The sequence below is a fragment of the Podarcis gaigeae genome (assembly GCF_964106915.1).
Source record: "Podarcis gaigeae genome assembly, chromosome: 6".
In the NCBI taxonomy this organism is placed as follows: domain Eukaryota; kingdom Metazoa; phylum Chordata; class Lepidosauria; order Squamata; family Lacertidae; genus Podarcis; species Podarcis gaigeae.
Window position 1 is genome coordinate 3,050,446 of NC_139682.1, and position 20,769 is coordinate 3,071,214.

Here is a 20,769-nt window from a genome sequence, read left to right on the forward strand (position 1 = left end):
AATGGTAGACTGCCTCGGAACATGGATGTTCCAACGCAGATCAGTTTCGCAACTGGGGAGCAGGTGGGGAGAGAAAGGTGTGGCTCACCTTTGCTCGCCAGGATCCATGCCCTCCAACATTTCTCCGATGAAAATAGGGATGTCTTATTCAACAACAATATTTATACCCTGTCCATCACACTGGGCTGCCCCAGCCACTCTGTGAGGCTTCCAACATATATAAAAACAGAAAACATTAAAAAACTTCCCTATACAGGGCTGCCTTCAAATGTCTTCTAAAGGCCGTATAGTGACTTATCTCTTTGGTTTGGTACTTATTTTCATTTCTCTGATGAAAATAGGGACATCCTAAGGCTAAGCAGGACATTCTGGGATCAAATCAGAAACCAGGATGGCTTCTGTAAATCCGGGACTGTCCCTGGCAAATAGGGGCAATTGGAGGGTGTGCAGGATCCAGATATTCATTGAGTAAAAAGGTAAAGGGACCCCTGACCATTAGGTCCAGTCGCGGACGACTCTGGGGTTGTGGTGCTCATCTCGCTTTATTGGTCGAGGGAGCCGGCCTACAGCTTCCGGGTCATGTGGCCAGCGTGACTAAGCCGCTTCTGGCAAACCAGAGCAGCGCACGGAAACGCCCTTTACCTTCCCGCCGGAGCGGTACGTATTTATCTTCTTGCACTTTGACGTGCTTTCGAACTGCCAGGTTGGCAGGAGCAGGGACCGAGCAACGGGAGCTCACCCGGTCGCGGGGATTTGAACCGCCGACCTTCTGATCAGCAAGTCCTAGCCTCTGTGGTTTAAACCACAGCACCACCCTGTGCTGTCCCTCATTCATTGAGTAGAAGGCTGAAATAAGGATTGGCTGCCCCACGACTGCAGCCCAATGGTAGAGCATCTGCTTTAATTGCAGAAAGACCCAAATTCAACCCCCAGCCTCTCCAAATAGGGTGGGGAGAGACCCACCCTAAAAAGCTGATGTCAGTGGGTATAGACCATATTGAGCCATCTGGACCAATTGTCTGACTTCATATTCAAGCGCTTTCAAGAGCTTTCAGTGTTCCTGGCTCTCCTGAGGCCCAAGTGGTCTCCCCTCCTCACAGGTAGTTGTCTTCATCATCATTGCCACTGCTGCCATTGTCGTCTTCGCCGTCTTCCTCCTCTTCCTCCTCATCCCTCGCCAGGGCTTCGATGTCGTGGGTGATGTCCGTGATCATGCGGTTGAAGGACTCTGACTCCGAGCGCAAGGACCAGCTGTCGTAGCTGCGCACGGCGGAGGCCGAGGTGTTGCTCATGCTCTTCTTGATGCGCCCGAAGCTGTCCGTCAAGATCCCTCCTTCGCGGATACCGATGTTTTCCAGGAAGCTCTCGAAGTAGCCAATGTCCTGGTCAGGGATGAAGGGGCGCATCCCTGTGGAGGCAGAACAGAGAAAGGTGCCAGGGAGAATGGGCGAAGGCTCCTTGGTCCACCAGGAGCCCATCCCTGCAATCCCCCAAAGGGCAAAACATCACCCGATCACCTTGCCAACAATGGCCCGCATACTTAAAGCCATGGTTTTCCCAGGAGTGATGTATGGAAGTGACTTGACCTCCCCCAGCGGCAATTTCCCCATCTCTTCCCTCTTCTGCCCCACCAAAAACAGAGGTTTACCCAGCAGCAGGAACTTCCGCTTTTCTCCGTAGAGCTGGAGGAGGCCGGCACAGTATCCCTCCACCGCCAGACCCATCCGGTATTCTCTCAGCAAGAAGGCAAACTGTTGGATCTCCTGCGGCGTCAGTTTGTTCCTGAGCTATGGGGCGAGACAAACAGGCAGGACAGTCACACCAAACGACAAACATTTATCATTTGCAAGGAGGGAACTGTAAAAACAGACGTCTTGCACCTCTTTCGGAAAACGTATTGAATATAGGGGAAATAATTGTGTACACCTGAAAATGGTGTAAATAAGTTTTGATCGATGCAACAATGGAATACTGATTGGTATAGTTTTTGCAAAATATGCAGGGATTTATGATATGTAAAATGGACCATGGAAAGAGAATAAAGGAAGTAATTGATATCTTAAGGATGTAAAATGAGTATTGTAAATTGTAAAACAGAAAAACACACATACACTGCTTTTTTTTCTAAGAAAAATGTTTAGGGGTACTCTCATTTTCCTACTCATATTGAAATACTGCCCTTCAATGAGGCCAAACTTAGATTCACAAAATGTTTAGGGGTATGTGTACCCCTGCGTCCCCCCCAAAAGCACTGTGTGTGTGTGTGTGTGTGTGTGTATCTTTCTTCTATCTACTTGCTCCATGCCTATGTAGTGCTATAAACTATCATGCTGCCTATGTTTACATCTATAGGTGAAATCGTATCTTTTGTAGTAATTTTGATTTTTGCAGTAATAATGCAAACGGACAGTTCCCAGGAGGAGGTTTTAGAAGCACCCAGTGACTGCAAGGCTCATGGATTCAGGGCACCCAAAGCGCATCTCCCCCCCCCCCCCAGGCCACCCCCACAAACTCCGCTCACTGTGATCATGTAGTCCTGTAGTTGCTCCAGGCCAATGTTGCTCTGATCGCTGCCACTGCAGGCCGTGGCCAGGCTGTGATGGGACTGATGGAAGGAGGGGGACGAAGTGTCGCTGCAACAGGCCTCAAAGGTGTCGTGGGAACCATCGCTGAGGGAAGAAGGGAGCAAGCGGATCAGTAACCCTTCTGTTGCTATCAAAGGGTTAAAGGGTAGCAGAAACGCTCTAATCACTGAGCAGCTGGAGGTCATTAGGCTTCCAGGAACATGAGTTTGTATAAATAGTCTCCTGTGTGTTTGTTCTTCCCTTTCTCTCCTCCTTTTTGGGCGTGTTTGCTGAGATGTGTGGTTCTTCGCCAGGGTTGTTTTTGTTTTGTAAATAAACCTTATCTTTGAGTTACAAACCGCATGCTCCAAGACTCCTCTTTGAAAAGATACTGCCTCTCCTGCCCTTCTTCAACTGCTGTGCGAAATACTCTGCTGTAGTGGGACTTGTGACGATGGAAGCGCACTGGGCATTTACATTAAACTAATTAAAGTTTAATGGGACACCTTCCCATCTCATGTTGTCAAGAAGGTCTCCTTCTCCTCCCCACTCCCCAATTGCCAAGGAGGGGTTGGACTAGGTCAGCCTTCCCCACTGTGCCCTGGGACTACAACTCCCATCAGCTCCTGCAGTCAGCACAGCCATTGTGGACTACGACTCCCATCAGCCCCCACTGCCAGTGCAGCTATTCTGGACTACAACTCCCAGCAGTCCCCAGCCAGTGCAGCCATTTTGGACTACGTCTCCCAGCAGTCCCCACTGCCAGCACAGCCATTCTAGACTACAACTCCCATCAGCCCCCACTGCCAGTGCAGCCATTCTGGACTACAACTCCCAGCAGTCCCCACTGCCAGTGCAGCCATTCTAGACTACAACTCCCATCAGCCCCCACTGCCAGTGCAGCCATTCTGGACTACAACTCCCATCAGCCCCCACTGCCAGTGCAGCCATTCTGGACTACAACTCCCATCAGCCCCCACTGCCAGTGCAGCCATTCTGGACTACAACTCCCAGCAGTCCCCACTGCCAGTGCAGCCATTCTAGACTACAACTCCCATCAGCCCCCACTGCCAGTGCAGCCATTCTGGACTACAACTCCCATCAGCCCCCACTGCCAGTGCAGCCATTCTGGACTACAACTCCCATCAGTCCCCACTGCCAGTGCAGCCATTCTAGACTACAACTCCCATCAGCCCCCACTGCCAGTGCAGCCATTTTGGACTACAACTCCCAGCAGTCCCCAGCCGGAGCAGACATTTTGGACTACAACTCCCATAAGCCCCAGCCAGACATCCCGCTTGCTACCAGTGGGGGGGGGGGGCAGGACTCACAAAGAGCTACAGCAGCTGAAATCAGCATCATAGCCGTACGTCCCATCCGTCCGACAGCTCTCACCTGGAAGAAGACAGCACAAGGGGTTAAACGGGGTATTAGAAAACAGGTTTCTGTGCTGTCAGACCTCAAACCTCCACCCTTTGCAACCATCAGGTGGCCGAGGGGCAGCCCATGCAGTACTTGGCAGATTTTTTGGACTACAAATCCCATTATCCACAGTCAGCCAAGCCCAGTGGTCAGGGATGAGGCATGTCGTAGCCTAAAGCAGTGTTTTTCAACCACTGTTCCGCGGCACACTAGTGTGCCGCGAGATGTTGCCTGGTGTGCCGTGGGAAAAATTGAAAAATTCAAAAGATTTTAAAATAAAGTATTTTATAATTCTTCATATTTCTGTTTACTTACTATTTCATAATAAAGTAATTATAAAATACTTTCTTTGTGTTTATTTGATTCCTATTCAAGAGAATTACTTTATATATAGTCAATATAGGCACAGAGTTAATTTTTTTAACATTCTCTAATGGTGGTGTGCCTCGTGATTTTTTTCATGAAACAAGTGTGCCTTTGCCCAAAAAAGGTTGAAAAACACTGGCCTAAAGTATATGGAAGGCACCCATAAAACTATTTCCACCAGTTTTTTTTTAATCACTAACCAAAGGGTGTTTGCATTGCTAAAAAATGTTTGCTTGCAATGAGATTCAGGAACCAATGGCACTGTTCTACTCATCTGAAGACCCATACCTACTGTATTTTTTGCTCTATAAGATGCACCAGACCACAAGGCACACCTAGTTTTTGGAGGAGGAAAACAAGAAAATATATATACTGAATCTCAGAAGCCAGAACAGCAAGAGGGATCGCTGTACAGCGAAAGCAGCAATCCCTCTTGCTGTTCTGGCTTCTGGGATAGCTGCGCAGCCTGCATTCGCTCCATAAGATGCACACACATTTCCCCTTACTTTTTAGGAGGGAAAAAGTGTGTCTTATAGAGCAAAAAATACAGTAGTTTTGGGCACAACAGTTCAGTCACTGTTGGTCACAGCAGAAAATACTGGGGTAGTATTGATTTCTCAACGTCAACTTTGTTGAATTGGTCATGTTCTTCGGATGCCTGATTATTGTCTTCCAAAGCAACCATTCTATTCCGAACTTTAAAATGCAAAGCGTTGTGGTCAACAAAAGAGGTTCAAAGACTCTCTCAAGGCAAATCTAAAAAAAAATGTAGTATAAACACCGACAACTGGGAAACACTGGCCTGCAAGTGCTCCAGTTGGAGAACAGCCTTTACCAAAGGTGTCACTCGAACTCAAGACAAAAGGGAGAAACGTGCTAAGAGGAAGGCATGCTTGGCAAATCCACACCGTGATCAACTCCCGCCCGGGAACCAATGTCCCCACTGTGGAAGGACGTGTGGGTCCAGAATTGGCCTCCACAGTCACTTATGGACACACCGTTAAGACCGTGTTCACAGAAGACAATCTTACTCGGCTACGAGGGATCGGCAAAGAAAGCAAAAGCAAAAGTATCATGCACCCAGTTTTGTGGAGCTCATTTCCAGTTGAGGTCAGACATGACCCCTCTTGACTCAAGTTCTTCATTCCAGCAAGCATTTATATTTCTCTGAATAGTTTCAACTGATTTTTTCACCATTGCAAGTTTGTAATTTGCTTAAAGACGCTTGCAGTCAAGCGGTATATAAATTGTTCAAATAAATAAATAAATAAATGAGCTGACTCATTTAACCGCCTTAGACAAAGGTGGTTGCGTAATAATAATAATAATAATAATTTATACCCCGCCTATCTGGCTGGGCTTTCTGGGCCACTCTGGGTGGCTTCCAACAAAATATTAAAATACAGTAATGCATCAAACATTAAAAGCTTCCCTAAATGTACTCACTCCGGCTAGACAGCCAAGGACGCTTCATGGTGGATGTGTAGTGATAGCCAGCACGGTCCACACACTCAATGGTTTGGTCCCCGTAGATTATCTGGAAAACCTGGCAGATGAGAGCACATGATTCCTCTGCCATGTCCTGCACCCAAGGGAGAAAGTTCCAGAGTTGCTTCATCATTTGTGACCAGACTAAAGGACGTGGTTATTTAGGTGGTATATCATACCCTCCAACATTCCTCCAATGAAAATAGGTAAAAGGTAAATGGACCCCTGACCATTAAGTCCAGTCGTAACCGACTCTGGGGTTGCGGCGCTCATCTCACTTTATTGGCCGAGGGAGCCGGCGTACAGCTTCCGGGTCATGTGGCCAGCAGGACTAAGCCGCTTCTGGCGAACCAGAGCAGCGCACGGAAACGCCATTTACCTTGCCTCCGGAGCGGTACCAGTTTATCTACTTCCACCTTGACATGCTTTCGAACTGCTAGGTTGACAGGAGCAGGGACCGAGCAACGGGAGCTCACCCCGTCATGGGGATTCGAACCGCCGACCTTCTGATCGGCAAGTCCTAGGCTCTGTGGTTTAACCCACAGCGCCATACGAGTCCCTTCCGATGAAAATAGGGATGTCCTATTCCATTATTGTTAGGGACGCAGGTGGCGCTGTGGGTTAAAGCCTCAGCGCCTAGGACTTGCCGATCGAAAGGTCGGCGGTTCGAATCCCTGCGGCGGGGTGCGCTCCCGCTGCTCGGTCCCAGTGCCTGCCAACCTAGCAGTTCGAAAGCACCTCCGGGTGCAAGTAGATAAATAGGGACCGCTTACCAGCGGGAAGGTAAACGGCGTTTCCGTGTGCGGCTCTGGCTCGCCAGAGCAGCGATGTCACGCTGGCCACGTGACCCGGAAGTGTCTCCGGACAGCGCTGGCCCCTGGCCTCTTGAGTGAGATGGGCGCACAACCCCAGAGTCTGTCAAGACTGGCCCGTACGGGCAGGGGTACCTTTACCTTTACCTTTTATTCCATTATTATTATTATTATTATTATTATTATTATTATTATTAACCCGCCCACCTGACTGGGCTGCCCCAGCCACTCTGGGTGGCTTCTAACATATATATATATAAATAATAAAACATTAAAAAACATCCCTATCTAGGCCTGCCTTTTTCTTTTTCTTCTCCTTTTTTGTTTTCATATACATGCTTCCCCCCTTCTTTTTCTGCTTTTGTTTTTATACAGATCATTTTTTTCCATCTTGCTGATTCATAAAAAAAGCTTTCAAAAATATGAAAGAGAGAGAGAGAGAGAGAGAGAGAGAGATTGTCTATCTTGAAGAGTGGACGAGACCGGGCTTCTGGCCGCTCACCCTGTTAGCCACAGCCAGGATGATGAGATTGCAATAGGCTTCGGGGCTGGGCTCTTTGGGGTCCAGGGGGTTGTTTCCAGTGTGCCACCGGCGCTCCCAACTGCCCCAAGTCTTGCCCCTCTCCCAGCTCCCGCTGTAGGCCTGCCGCCTCCTCTCCCAGCTGCCCCCAGCTTTGCCCGTGGGGCGGCGCTCCCAGCTGCCGCTATAGGTCTGCCTGCGCTCCCAGCTCCCGAAGGGCCTGCCGCCTGCGGGACCCTGCCTCTTCTCCCAGCTGCCCGTGCCCTGCTTCCGCTCCAGGCTGCCCCCTCCGCTGGGCCTGCCCTCCGGCCCGCCCCGGGCCATCTTCCAGTCCAGGCTGCAGATGGTGTGGCGTCGCTCCATCGTGCCCCCCAGCTGCCGGGGTTCTGCCAGTCTCTTCTCAGCTGGCCCTCCTTTCTTCTCTTGGGTGCTTCCAGGGTAAACATCCGCGCTACCTCCTGCAGGGACCGGGTCCACTCCCAAGCCTGGAAATAATAAGGACAACAACAACACAAAGAATTGAATTACAGTGCTGGAGGAAACTCTTGAGAGTCCCATGGACTGCAAGAAGATCAAACCTGAAATATACTCGGAGTCGAGTGTGGATTTCATTCTCTTTATTCAGCTCATAGTAGTGAGGAATGAATGTTCCCCCAAAATATCTACTTTATATACATTATTTACACAATGGGCTGCATGTGATTGGCTAATTCCGGGATTCTCCTGTAGGCCAATCAGGTTGTGGATTCACTTCCACCTGGAGCTGGATTGGGTGACTCCAGCGGACCAATCATACTGCTGCATTGTTCTAGGACCAATCAGACTGCTGAATTCTAAATCTTATTGTTCCAAGAACAATCAGACTGCTGCATTTTGGATCCTATTGTTCTAGGACCAATCAGACTGCTGCATTGTGGATCCTATTCAACATAGTACATAACAAAACCTATCCGTTCTGAAGGAAATCAGCCCTGAGTGCTCACTGGAAGGACAGATCCTGAAGCTGAGGCTCCAAGACTTTGGCCACCTCAGGAGAAGAGAAGACTCCCTGGAAAAGACCCTGATGTTGGGAAAGATGGAGGGCACAAGGAGAAGGGGATGACAGAGGACAAGATGGTTGGACAGTGTTCTCGAAGCCAGTGGCGTAGCGTGGGTTGTCAGCACCCGGGGCAAGGCAAGTAATTTGCGCCCCCTAACCCATGGATTGCGCCCCCTAACCCTAACCCCCAGATGTTGCGCCCGGTGCGGTCGGCCCCCCCTGCACCCCCCACGCTACGCCACTGAGTTTGACCAAACTGCGGGAGGCAGTGGAAGACAGGAGTGCCTGGCGTGCTCTGGTCCAGGGGGTCACGAAGAGGCGGACATGACTAAACGACTAAACAGCAACAATTCTAGGCTGCATCAGCAGAAGTACAGAGTCCAAGAAAAGCTCACTAAATGCTGTTGAAGTTCTGAAAGGAAGAACAATTTGGGATCCCCTTTTGGGACCAGAGCAAGGAAAGTTTATTGAACCGCGGTAAAACTTTGAAGCACTTTACTGCAGTGGAGACCCACCATTCGTACACAAGATCCAGATCAGGGAACAACTCTAACACAGACTCCCTCGGAAGGTTGTGGACTCTCTTTCCTTTGGAAGTTTTTAAGCAGAGGTTTTTAAGTTTTCCTGCATTGTAGGGGAGTTGATCTAGATGACCCTCTGGGTCCCGTCCACCTCTGCAATTATCCGATTTTATGCACGACAAGCGGTTGTGCTTAGGGAACTCCAATGGAGAAGAGGCTGTATTTGCTTATTTCCAACCTGTCAGGATAATAGTGAATGGATTTCTATTGGTCTAACCTCAGAACAACCTTGTGAAGCAGTTACAGATAGGTAGCCATGTTGGTCTGCCATAGTCAAAACAAAAAAAATTCCTTCCAGTAGCACCTTAAAGACCAACTAAGTCAGTTCTTGGTATGAGCTTTCGTGTGCATGCACACTTCTTCAGATAGCTTGTGAAGCAGGTTAGGCTGGGAGATAGCAATGCTCATTTGCTTTCAAGTTGGCAACAGCTCGTTTGCAAAATAAGGCTGCGTTTTGGGAATGGAAGACCCATGCTGCTAAAAGTAACCAGGTGAGCAAATCCTGGGCGTTCACAAGGAGAGCCGGTTATCCTGGCCGAACGCCTGAACTCAGGAGAAATTAGAGAGAAATGTTTAGACTTGTTCTTGCTACTTCTTTGTATCAATTCCATAAAACCCAAATAAAAATGATTGCAAGAGAAAAGAAGTTTCTCACAGTTCAAGAAGGACACTGACAAACTGGAACGTGTCCAGAGGAGGGCAACCAAAATGGTCAAAGGCCTGGAAACGATGCCTTATGAGGAACGGCTAAGGGAGCTGGGCATGTTTAGCCTGGAGAAGAGGAGGTTGAGGGGTGATATGATAGCCATGTTCAAATACATAAAAGGATGTCACATAGAGGAGGAGGGAGAAAGGTCGTTTTCTGCTGCTCCAGAGAAGCGGACACGGAGCAATGGATCCAAACTACAAGAAAGAAGATTCCACCTAAACATTAGGAAGAACTTCCTGACAGTAAGAGCTGTTTGACAGTGGAATTTGCTGCCAAGGAGTGTGGTGGAGTCTCCTTCTTTGGAGGTCTTTAAGCAGAGGCTTGACAACCATATGTCAGGAGTGCTCTGATGGTGTTTCCTGCTTGGCAGGGGGTTGGACTCGATGGCCCTTGTGGTCTCTTCCAACTCTATGATTCTATGATTCTATGATTCTAAGGTGGATTATCTGAAATATTGCAAGAAGAGGACCTCCTTAGGCAATCTGCACAGAATTTTTGCTTAATGGTTGCCATCAATTTGATTTTTATTAATTTTTATAATGAAATGTTTTTAGAGTGTTGCATTATTTGATTGTTGTTAGCCGCACTGAGCCCGGCTTTGGCTGGGGAGGGCAGGATATAAATAAAATTTATTATTATTATTATTATTAGTTAAGGATAATTATATGTAAGAAATGCAGAATAAGTGATAAAAACGGAAACTCATCAGAGGTGTTGATGGAAGTCCAAAATACTGTATAAAGTGAGAAGTATGACTGTTGGAAGTGATATGTTAATTTTTTTAAAATAAAAATGTATATAAGGTATAAAAAAACATTGCAAGAGAAAAGGGGAAAGATATTGCAAATAGTGTGTACCAACTGAGCCAGCACATGCAGAAACACACATTCTGTCCTAAGGCTCATGGCTTGCAAGTGGCCTGATCCATTTTGAACCAGGTGGGAATTCTCTAGTCGGGAATCCTCCAGGTTACCTGAACTGAGCCACACCTGTTTTGAGTACCAGGAGGTGCAGGGCATCATCCCGCAGGTAGGAGGCAGCTGCAATTTCATGGGTGGGGATCCTCAGGATGAGCTCCTCGTTGTCCCTCCAGGTAAGAAGCAGGCAGCGGGCCGAAAGGCTCAAGATGCTATCCTGCTCTGCGGTTGTCTTCAGAGGAAGCTCCTTCAATTGCTGCAGGAAAGGTGGAGCAAAAAGGGGGTGGGAGCCCGTTAAATGGTGCCCAGTTTCGCATCCCTGGGAAGGGCTTTCCCAAGCTGTAGTCCTCCAGGCCAGCTGCTCTGGACCCCAACTCCCATCAGCCCCTGGAGGACTCCAAGTTGGGGGAAACTGGACTATGAGGCCATCCCATCAATGCAGAAAAGCACAGGGGTTTAGACTAGATGAGCCTTGGGGTTCCTCCCAACTCCACACTTCTATGAAATTGACTCGGATAACTCAGGCAAGTCAGCCAAGCCACACACCACAGGGAAAGGCAGAATAGTCTCTGAGCCTAAACATACATGCTTATGTTGTGCTGATGATGACCACCTGAGAGGTAGCTTCAGAAAGGGATTAGAAGGATTGGCCCCGGATGCTTTGTCATCTGGCGTGGAGCACCTGGGATTTATAGCATCCCAGACGCCCAAGTTATTTTGGCAGCCGAGACATGGCCTCATAACTTATTCATCCTAGGGGTTCTCCCTAGTGGCGCCTGTCGCAAGTCTCTTCAGCACCTCTGCACCCCTTCACGTCCTCCCAAGCGGGCAGTTTCCGTTCCAAGCATATGACCGTTAATTGAACAACACCAAAGCGCATTGAAGTACATTGGAAGGTTACCCTTGCGGTGTCCAGTAGCTGCAACAGCTCGTCACGGCTGGAGGGGTTCAAGGAAGTCGTTACCCAAGTCAGGTGACCTAAAAACTGGAGATAAAGAGATAAGAAGCCACGATAAAGTGGGACAAGGCTAAGGCAGGAATCTCCTAAGTGATGGTTCCATGCTGAAAGCAGAGGGGTCTGTCTGGATAGATCTGTGGTGAGGAGGACAGATTGAAAGACCTATATTGGCTCCTGTCCCATTAAACTTTAATTAGTTTAATGCTAAGTAAATGTCCAGTGCGCTTCCATCGTCACAAGTCCCATTACAGCAGAGCATTTCGCGCAGTGGTTTAAGAAGGGCAGGAGAGGCAGTATCTTTTCAAAGAGGAATCTTGGAGCAAGCGGTTTGGAACTCAAAGAAAAGGTTTATTTACAAAAGAAAAAAAACCCTGGTGACGAACCACACATATCAGCAAACACGCCCAAAAGGACAAACACATGGGTGAACTGACTATTTATACAAACTCACATTCCTGGAAGCTTAATGACTTCCAGCTGCTCAGTGATTAGAGCATCTTGCTACCTCTTAACCTTTGGTAGCAACAGCTCCCAGTACGTTTCTGAGCACAATTCAAAGTGTTGGTGCTGACCTTGAAAGCCCTAAACGGCCTTCAATGTATCTGAAGGAGCGTCTCCACCCCCATTGTTCTGCCCGGACACTGAGGTCCAGCGCCGAGGGCCTTCTGGCGGTTCCCTCACTGTGAGAAGCAAAGCTACAGGGAACCAGGCACAGGGTCTTCTCGGTAGTGGCACCCGCCCTGTGGAACGCCCTCCCACCAGATGTCAAAGAGAACAAAAACTACCAGACTTTCAGAAGACATCTGAAGGCAGCCCTGTTTAGGGAAGCTTTTAATGTTTGATGCGTTACTGTATTTTAATATTTTGTTGAAAGCCGCCCAGTGGCAGGGTATAAGTAATAAATAATAATAATAATAATAATAATAATAATAATAATAATAATAATATATCTATATCTATATATATATATACTGTGTGTGTGTGTGTATAAAACGCAGATCCAGAACACACTTTGCGTCATTTTAGGCTGTCAAATAGTTTGGAAGTTTTAATTGCATAGGAACATAAGGTATAGCACACTTAAAGCTTGAGTTCTCACAAATGCAGAACCAAGGGGAAAACCCTCCGCTCAAAATCCACACCGGCAGAAAATGTATCACGCGGTCCTCAGCTGCTGCGTTGACACCAGCAAGTTCCGCACTCCCTTGGGCGCCCTCACCTTCACTTCCTTTTCCACGTAGTCGTGCAAGAGGATCTGAGGGTCAATGAGATAGTCGGGAGGGTAGAGCGGGACGGAGTGAAGAGGGCGGCGGCAGAGGCTGCTCTTGAGGGCCTGCCTTCGGGCTGCCTTTGGAAAGACGAGCCTCTTGATTGGTGACACAAAGCCCTGTTGGGGAAGCAGGCAGAAGCAGAGGCCCCGTCAGTAAAGTCACAACAGGAGGGTGATGGAGAACGGGCTCCAGATGCTGGCAGATGCCCTCGTTGCAAACATGAGCCAACAGTGCGATGCAGCAGCAAAATAAGCCGATGCAATCCCAGGCTGCATAAACAGAAGTCCAGGATTCCCCAAACTTGGGTCTCCAGCTGTTGTTGAACTACAACTCCCATCATCCCTAGCTAGCAGGACCACTGGACCAGGGGTGATGGGAACTGTAGTCCCAAAACAGTTGGAGACCCAAATTTGGGGAACCCTGGTTTAGATCAAGCTGGAAGGTGTGCAGAGGAGGGAGACTGAGATGTTCAAGGGTCTGGAAAGCAAGGCTGATGAGGAACGGTTGAAGCAGCTGGGTATGGCTAGCCTGGAGAAGAGGAGACGTAGCCGTCTTCAAATATTTGAAGGGCAATCACATGGAAAATAGGGCAAGCTTGTTTTCTGCTGCTGCTGTTGCTGCAGAAGGTAAGTGTCATGGCCTGGGATTCGGACTCGGATGCTGAACCTGAGGGATCCCAGCCTGCGCAAGATTCCCCGCCTCCAGATCCAGCTGAGCTGGGGCTGGGGCCTGAGCCTGAAGGGTCCTCACCTGTGCTGGATCCTCAGGTGCCGGCACCAGCTGAGCCTGCTCTGGCTTCTGAGGTGATGGAGGACCCATTACCTGCAGGTGCTCCACTCTCAGCCCCGTCAGGGGAAGCTGAGGTTGCCTCTGGGTCCAGTAACCCTCCAGCCTCTCCTGAGCTGCAGAGGCTCAGGGCAGAGAGGCAGAGGGAACTAAGTTCCCGCAGGAGGAGTGCTCGCCTCCAGGCCAGGAGAGGCGAGTCATCAGAGGATCAGGGCCACCCTATGCCTCGGGGCAGATAAAAGCCAGCCAGCCCCAGTCCCAAGTTGTGGGAGCAACATTGTTGGTTGCTAGTTCCTGCATGAACCCTGTCCTGCTTTCCTGCCTGAGCTCCTGACCCGCCCTGGCTCCCGGCTTGCATGCCTGTTCCTGACTTCACCTGACTCCCTGCCCTGCACCCAGGTTCAGCTTTTACGGACTGCCTCCACATTGCACCTTTGACCCCGGACCGGACTTGGACCTCGCATCTCGGTTGACTCACGGGACCAGCACAGTAAGGCTTAAATCAATGGATTCAAATGACGAGAAAGGAGATTCCGACTATACATTAAGAATAACTTTCTGACACTAGGAGCGGTTTGACCGTGGACTGTGGAGCGGATTTCCTCAGAAGGTGGTGGAGGTTTTCAAGCAGAGGTTGGATGGCCATCTGTCAGGGATGCTTTAGCTGAAATTCCTGCACTGCAGGGGGTTGGAATAGATGACCTTTGGGAGTCCCTCCCAACCCCACAATTCTATGATTCCATGGCTTCATCCAGACTCGGTGATGAATGCAGATGGCTCCAAGCACGCTCTCTGCCAGAAGGCCAAATTAAGTTCTGTATCAAGGAAATAAAAAGCCTGCAGCCTAATTGAATGCAATTTGCATATCATTGCTATTTTGCATTATTTATCTTTGCTCCTGCTACAGCAATCAACAGGGAGGAAGAAGAAATGACACTGGGCAAGGAAGCCCAGGCTCTGTCACTCCGCACAGACTCTCCTCTCACATTCCCAGAAAGCAGCTAGGTAGCCCCTTCCTCTCTCCAGAGGTTTTGCCTCAGTTTCCAGCTAATCTCATCCAGTTCCACATGTTAAGGGCTCATCCACATTGACCTTTCGCCCCATGCTTTCCAGGCAACAATTAAACATCAATAGAATTTATCTATAATCTATTGAAACATGCAGATCATCATAAAAGCATCACAGCACCAGCCCTTTCCTTAAAAAGAGCCTGTGGTTTCCTCAGGTGGGTAGTAGCAACTCCTGGGGGGGGGGCAGTGGGGGACACTAAGAGGCAGGGGGCATAAGAGGTCAATGACCATCAGACTTCAAAATCATTAGTTTTAATTTAATTTAATTGTTTTAATTGGATTTTGTGCAATTAATTGTTACTGCTCTGAATTTTACTGTGTTATTATCTTCTTTAGTGGGGCTACCTTTGAAGGTGACCCAGAAACAACAACTAATCCAGAATTCGGCAGCTGGACTGGTGACTGGGAGCAGCCGCCGAGACCACATAACAGCGGTCCTGAGAGACCTACATTGGCTCCCAGTACGTTTCTGAGCACAATTAAAGGATTGGTGCTGACCTTTAAAGCCCTAAAGGGACTCGGTCCAGTATACCTGAAGGAGTGTCTCCACCCCCATCGTTCTGCCCGGACACTGAGGTCCAGCTCCAAGGGCCTTCTGCCGGTTCCCTTGCTGAGAGGTTACAGGGAACCAGGCAGAGGGCCTTCTCAGTAGTGGCGCCCGCCCTGTGGAATGCCCTCCCATCAGGTGTGAAAGAGAACAGCTACTACCAGACTTTTAGAAGACATCTGAAGGCAGCCCTGTTTAGGCAAGCTTTTAATGTTTGACAGACAACTGTATTTTAATACTTTGTTGGAAGCCACCCAGAGTGGCTGGGGAAACCCAGCCAGATGGGCGGGGTATAAATAATAAATTATTATTATTATAACATGCAAACCACTATTCTGGATGGTGCTTTCTATAGGGTAGAGGGCACCGGGGTCCACGGCATTTATGGAGCCAAGCGGGAGGCAGCTCCGAAAAGTATGTGAACCACTGCATTAAGATAGTCATTGCGAACAAATTGCAATGCACGTTCATTAAACAGTCGGTGTTGCCCAAACTCCCTGCAAAGAAATCAGGATGGATTCTCCATCAACAGGTCACCTGGCCACAAAGTGAGGTGGATGGATCCTTCAGGTGCAGGGGTTTGCAGATATGACACACACCCCTGGGGAAATTTCCCTGTGCAAAAATCTCACTGATGTGGGATCTTTTGCAGCTCCCGTTCACTTCTGTGGGGCTTGAACTGGGAAACCTAACGATGGATCAGGAGGCCTCTAAATCAAGGGTCAGCAAACTTACCACGCCTTGGGCCGGAGGGCGGGGGAGTGCGTGCCCATACGTGTGCGCATACGCTATTTTCGGCGCACTTCTGGGTCGGAGGAGCACTGGAAATAGCTTGTGCGCATGTGCATGGGCCTCCTCTGACCCAGATGTGCACCTCAAATAACGCTTGCGCATGTGCAAATAATGCTTGCACATGCGCACAAGCTATTTCTGGTGCTCCTCCGACCCGGAAGTGGGCAGCTGCGCAGCGCTGGTAAGAGCAGGCAGTGGCAGTGGGCGGCTAGGGTTTCCGTGGGCCGGATAAATGAGTCTCTTGGGCCTTATCTGGCCCGCAGGCCTTAGTTTGGGGACCCCTGTTCTAGACAGTTAAGAGAGGAGGCAGGGGGGACATTGAGATCACCTGCTTCAGGCCCCCAACAACTGCCTTCTCTTTGCCCCATGGGTGATGCCCAAGCAAACCAATTTAACATGCCGGTCTCGGGATCGGCTGCTGCTGTTTTTTCGGGCAGGAGCCCAGGCTGACAGCTGGGCTTCGCCTTGGGCAGCTGGAGGGGAAATGTATCCCCAGAGGCTTCGGATGCTGCTGGATCTGTGACAGGGTGGGGAAAGGCCACCCAGGCCCATCTGCTCAGGATGTGGGCAGGGCGGGGGAGAAGACATCATTGCCCGCCCCCAATTCCCAAAGCTAAACCAAGAACGGCAAGCACATTCGCTTCTCTTGAAAAGATTGTGCAAGGCTTGAGATGAGCCTGGGCTGAGTCCTGGGACTTGTTGGCCAATTCAATGCCTGTTTGCCTTAGCCGAATCTTTTATTCCCCTTCCTTCCCTCCCTCTCCCCTTTTTATGAAGATCACCCGCTCTGGGATCCCACAGCTAATTCTCCCCTGGTCTCCTCGCTGGCCCAAGTGGGACTAATTTAGCCAGCTAGCCCTGGTGATCATCTAATGTTTATTGGATGGATTTCCCCCCTAAATTGATTTTTGAATTCTGGATTTATTGTTATTCATGTTTTATACTGTATTTTATACTGTTTTTTGTTGCATCAATTACGTGTTTTAGAAAAGCAATGACAAACCTAGACAGCATCTTAAAAAGCAGAGACATCACCTTGCCACAAAGGTCCATATAATTAAAGCTATGGTTTCCCCAGCAGTGATATATGGAAGTGAGAGCTGGACCATAAAGAAGGCTGATGGCCGAAGAATGGATGCTTTTGAATTCTGGTGCTGGAGGAGACTCTTGAGAGTCCCATGGACTGCAAGAAGATCAAACCTCTCCATTCTGAAGGAAATCAGCCCTGAGTGCTCATTGGAAGGACAGATTGTGAAGCTGAGGCTCCAAGACTTTGGCCACCTCATGAGAAGAGAAGACTCCCTGGAAAAGACCCTGCTGTTGGGAAAGATGGAGGGCACAAGGAGAAGGGGATGACAGAGGATGAGATGGTTGGACAGTGTTCTCGAAGCTACCAGCGTGAGTTTGACCAAACTGCAGGAGGCAGTGGAAGACAGGAGTGCCTGGTTGGCTCTGGTCCAAGGGGTCATGAAGAGTCGGACACAACTAAACGACTAAACGACGAAATTTGTTGTTAGCCGCCCTGAGCCTGGTTTTCTGAACCGGGAAGGGCGGGGTATAAATAAAAATTTATTAATTATTATTATTTGGGGAGCTCCTCTGATCATGTGCAGAGAGCACATCCGCCCACCCCATTCCAGTGCTCCTCTACCTTGAAGGCATCTCAATTGCGGTGAGTGACAAAGTGAGACTGTCAATGCCAGGTAAGTAAGGTGTGAACAGCTTTCAGGTGATTCTGAAGGAGTCTATGGCTGAATCCCGGTTCATAGAATTACCTGCACAAACACCATGCAATAAAACGTAAGAACATAACCCCCATATCTCTCTCTAGTTCTTTCCATCAGAAAGGTCTTCCTCAGGTTTGGTCGGAATCTCCTTTCTTGTAACTTGAAGCCATTGGTTCGCGTGCCCACCTCTAGACCAGGAGAAAGCTACTTTGCTCCATCTTCTGTGTGACCGCCCTTCAGATACTTAAAGATGGTTATCCTGTGTCCTCTCAGTCTCCTCTTTCCCAGGCTAAACATACACAACTCCCTCAACCATTCCTCATCAGGCTTGGTTTCCAGACCCTGGATCATCTTCTGCACGCCTTCCAGCTTGTCAAAATCCCTCTTAAATTGTGGTGCCCAGAACTGGCTACAGGACTCCAGGTGTGGTCTGACCCAGGAAAAATAGAGTAGGACTATTACTTCCCAAGGCCGGGCTGGGAATGTAGGCTGTCTGCAGCCCTGAAAACCTGCTGCCAGCCTGTGTGAGCAGTACTGGGAGAGATGGCCCAATGATCTGATTCAGTCCAAGGCAGCATCCTACATTCTGATGTGTAACAGTTTGTTTCTAAAATGTGAATGTGCTGGGCACCAACACCAGCAGCAGAGACCGGCCACCTAACCCAAGATTGATTGAAGTCAGTGGCGGAGGAACCCTCTCTGGCACCTGGGGCGGGAGCGTGTCGTACGGAGTGCGCATGTGCGCAGGGCCTTGCAGAGCCAGGCAGAGGCCCGGGCCAGGTAGATAATGTACCCCTCTTTTTTTTACCCTGGGGATAACTGAAGTCCTATACACCAGGGAAGCTTTTCTCTCGTGCTGCCAGCCAAGGCCCCAGGGAATCCGCCCACCGCCGCCACACCTTTGCGCCTCTGCATTCGCCCCAGTGCATCCCCTGCGATTGTGAATATGCTGACCGAGGCCCCCTTTGGAATCGGAGGCCCGGGCCAAGTGGCCTATATGACCCCTTCTCTGACTGGACCTGCATATGCGGCATCCCATCCGGACTGTGCATGTGCGGCATCCCATGCGTGCGCACTCCATGTGGAATACTGCATATGCGCAGTCCGTACGGAATGCCACACGTGACACTCTGTACGGGCTGCTGCTTGCATGGTGGCTGTACTGGCTGCTGGGTGAGCATCATCCCGTACGGACTGCGCATGTGCAGCATCCCGTATGGAGTGCACACGCACGGTGGCTCGTACGGGCACCCATATGGATGGCGTGCGAGAGTGGCAGCCCGTACAGACACCGTGTGAGCGGCACCCATACGGACTGTGCGCGCCCTCGGCAGTTCTACAGCTGGGAGGAGGCAGGGGCCATCTTGTCACCCCCCCCGGAGTGGCACCCAGGGTTGACCGCCTCCTCCACCCCCCTCCTACGCCCCTGATTAAAGTCACAGGTAATTACTCAGTTTGCTCTGATGCATTGCACTTATTTTTGCAAACCCTGGCACTCAACATGCAGGATGGAATTCTGGGGCCAGCTCAATCAAAGCTCTGGGAGTCACCAGATAGCGACATGGGGCTGGGGATGGGCAGAAAACAGTGATGGAAACGGCAGTTCCAAAATAGATTCTGTGGTGCACGGCTGTCTCGTTTCACGGCATGCTGACAGTGGTGGCACCATTGTTTGCTGGCTCCTCCCCCTTTCTAAGGGCCGAATCCTTTTTGTGGTTTAGGAAAAAGGCTGTGTGGCGTTTGCATAGGGCAGTTGGGGTTCCCCGAACACCTTACACAGCCCATGCCAGCCTGGTGGGTGTGAGATGTTTTGGACTACAACACATGGGAGTTTTAGTCTGAAACACCTGGACCAGGGGCAGCAAACTTTTTCAGCAGGGGGCTGGTCCACTCTCCCTCAGACCTTGTGGGGGACCAGACTATATATATTTTTTGGGGAAATGACCAAATTCCTATGCCCCACAAATAACCCAGAGATGCATTTGAAATAAAAGGACACATTCTACTCATGTAAAAACATGCTGATTCCCGGACTGTCCGCTGGCCGGATTAAGAAGGCGATTGGGCCGAATCCGGCCCCCTGGGCCTTAATTGCCTACCCATATCCTGGTCTATACACTTGGCTGCTGCAGGATCCCTTAAGACTCCCTGGAAAAGACCCTGATGCTGGGAAAGATGGAGGGCACAAGGAGAAGGGGAGGACAGAGGACGAGATGGTGGGACAGTGTTCTCGAAGCTACCAGCATGAGTTTGACCAAACAGACCCTTAAGGATCTGTTTTGCACCCAGAAACACAACTCAGCCTTCCTCATCAGGTTGGAGAGGTGGAAACTGATGTGTGTCATCCCTTCACCCCATAAAGCACCCACTCACAGAAAAGCACCCCCATACGGCGTCCCCCCCCGCACTCACCTTCTTGCCTTTCTTTGCTTCGTGCTCCATGCCTCGTCCTCGCTCTGCTCCTGCCCCAGGAAGGCGGCTTTTCCTTTACGCCAGCCATCCTTTGTTTCCTCCATCCTGTGTCGGAAACTCCACCAAGCGACCGGCCCTGATGTCAAATTGCCAAGTTCCTGCCCCTCCTGGGATTGATAAGCAGATGGGAGCTGCTGTGGAACTGCAAGGGGCTCGGAGGGGCTCTTGGATGTCAGAGAAGGATCGAAGTGTACAATTGAGAGGGACCCCCAAAGGTCATCCATACCAACCCTCAGCAATGCAGGAACCACAGCTAAAGAATCCCTGCTGGGTTGCCACCCAACCTCTGTTCAAAAACCTCAGGGTGGGGGGTGGGGGGGCGGACTAACAAGGTAGGATCAAATTTCTGGGTTCATCCACAATTCCTCTTGCCCTGGCACTTTCCCCCAAGGTAAACCCACTGTTTACTGCTGAAACACAGCAAATGCCAACTATGTTTTATCCAGATTGACATTTGCTCTGATTTAGTGCTAAAGAGGGACGCGGGTGGCACTGTGGGTTAAACCACAGAGCCTAGGACTTGCCAATCAGAAGGTCGGCGGTTCGAATCCCCGCGACAGGGTGAGCTCCCATTGCTCGGTCCCTGCTCCTGCCAACCTAGCAGTTCGAAAGCAACAAAGTGCAAGTAGATAAATAGGTACCGCTCCAGTGGGAAGATAAACGGCGTTTCTGTGTGCTGCTCTGGTTCGCCAGAAGCGGCTTAGTCATGCTGGCCACATGACCCGGAA

At 49.8% G+C, this 20,769-nt stretch overlaps 1 protein-coding gene across 2 annotated transcripts; it reads right to left on the bottom strand.

The window, feature by feature from the left end:
* CCM2L (CCM2 like scaffold protein) lies at nucleotides 1-20,319 on the bottom strand. 2 transcript variants are annotated; one of them, XM_083744374.1, is made up of 10 exons: nucleotides 19,982-20,317; nucleotides 12,596-12,763; nucleotides 11,320-11,403; nucleotides 10,491-10,674; nucleotides 7,155-7,657; nucleotides 5,799-5,934; nucleotides 3,896-3,959; nucleotides 2,522-2,669; nucleotides 1,649-1,787; nucleotides 1-1,408 (listed from the first exon to the last, which is right to left on the bottom strand). In XM_083744374.1, exons 1-10 carry the CDS (start codon nucleotides 20,009-20,011, stop codon nucleotides 1,095-1,097), a joined length of 1,770 nt encoding a protein of 589 aa, XP_083600500.1. In that variant the 5' UTR covers nucleotides 20,012-20,317; the 3' UTR covers nucleotides 1-1,094. The 2 variants fall into 2 exon arrangements, with proteins under 2 accessions (XP_083600500.1, XP_083600501.1); XM_083744375.1 differs by lacking the exon at nucleotides 12,596-12,763 and having other exon boundaries at nucleotides 19,982-20,319.
* Nucleotides 20,320-20,769: the final 450 nt, after the last annotated feature.

Bases quoted from the DNA above. Each gene is read 5' to 3' on its own strand.
- CCM2L (XM_083744374.1), bottom strand. From the start codon at position 20,011: ATGGAGCACGAAGCAAAGAAAGGCAAGAAG. The intron at 10,675-11,319 runs GTAACCTTCCAA...CCTTTCCTGCAG, and splicing joins AGCTACTGGACACCGCAAGG to CAATTGAAGGAGCTTCCTCT. The intron at 3,960-5,798 runs GTGAGTACATTT...GTCTTCTTCCAG, and splicing joins TCCTTGGCTGTCTAGCCGGA to GTGAGAGCTGTCGGACGGAT.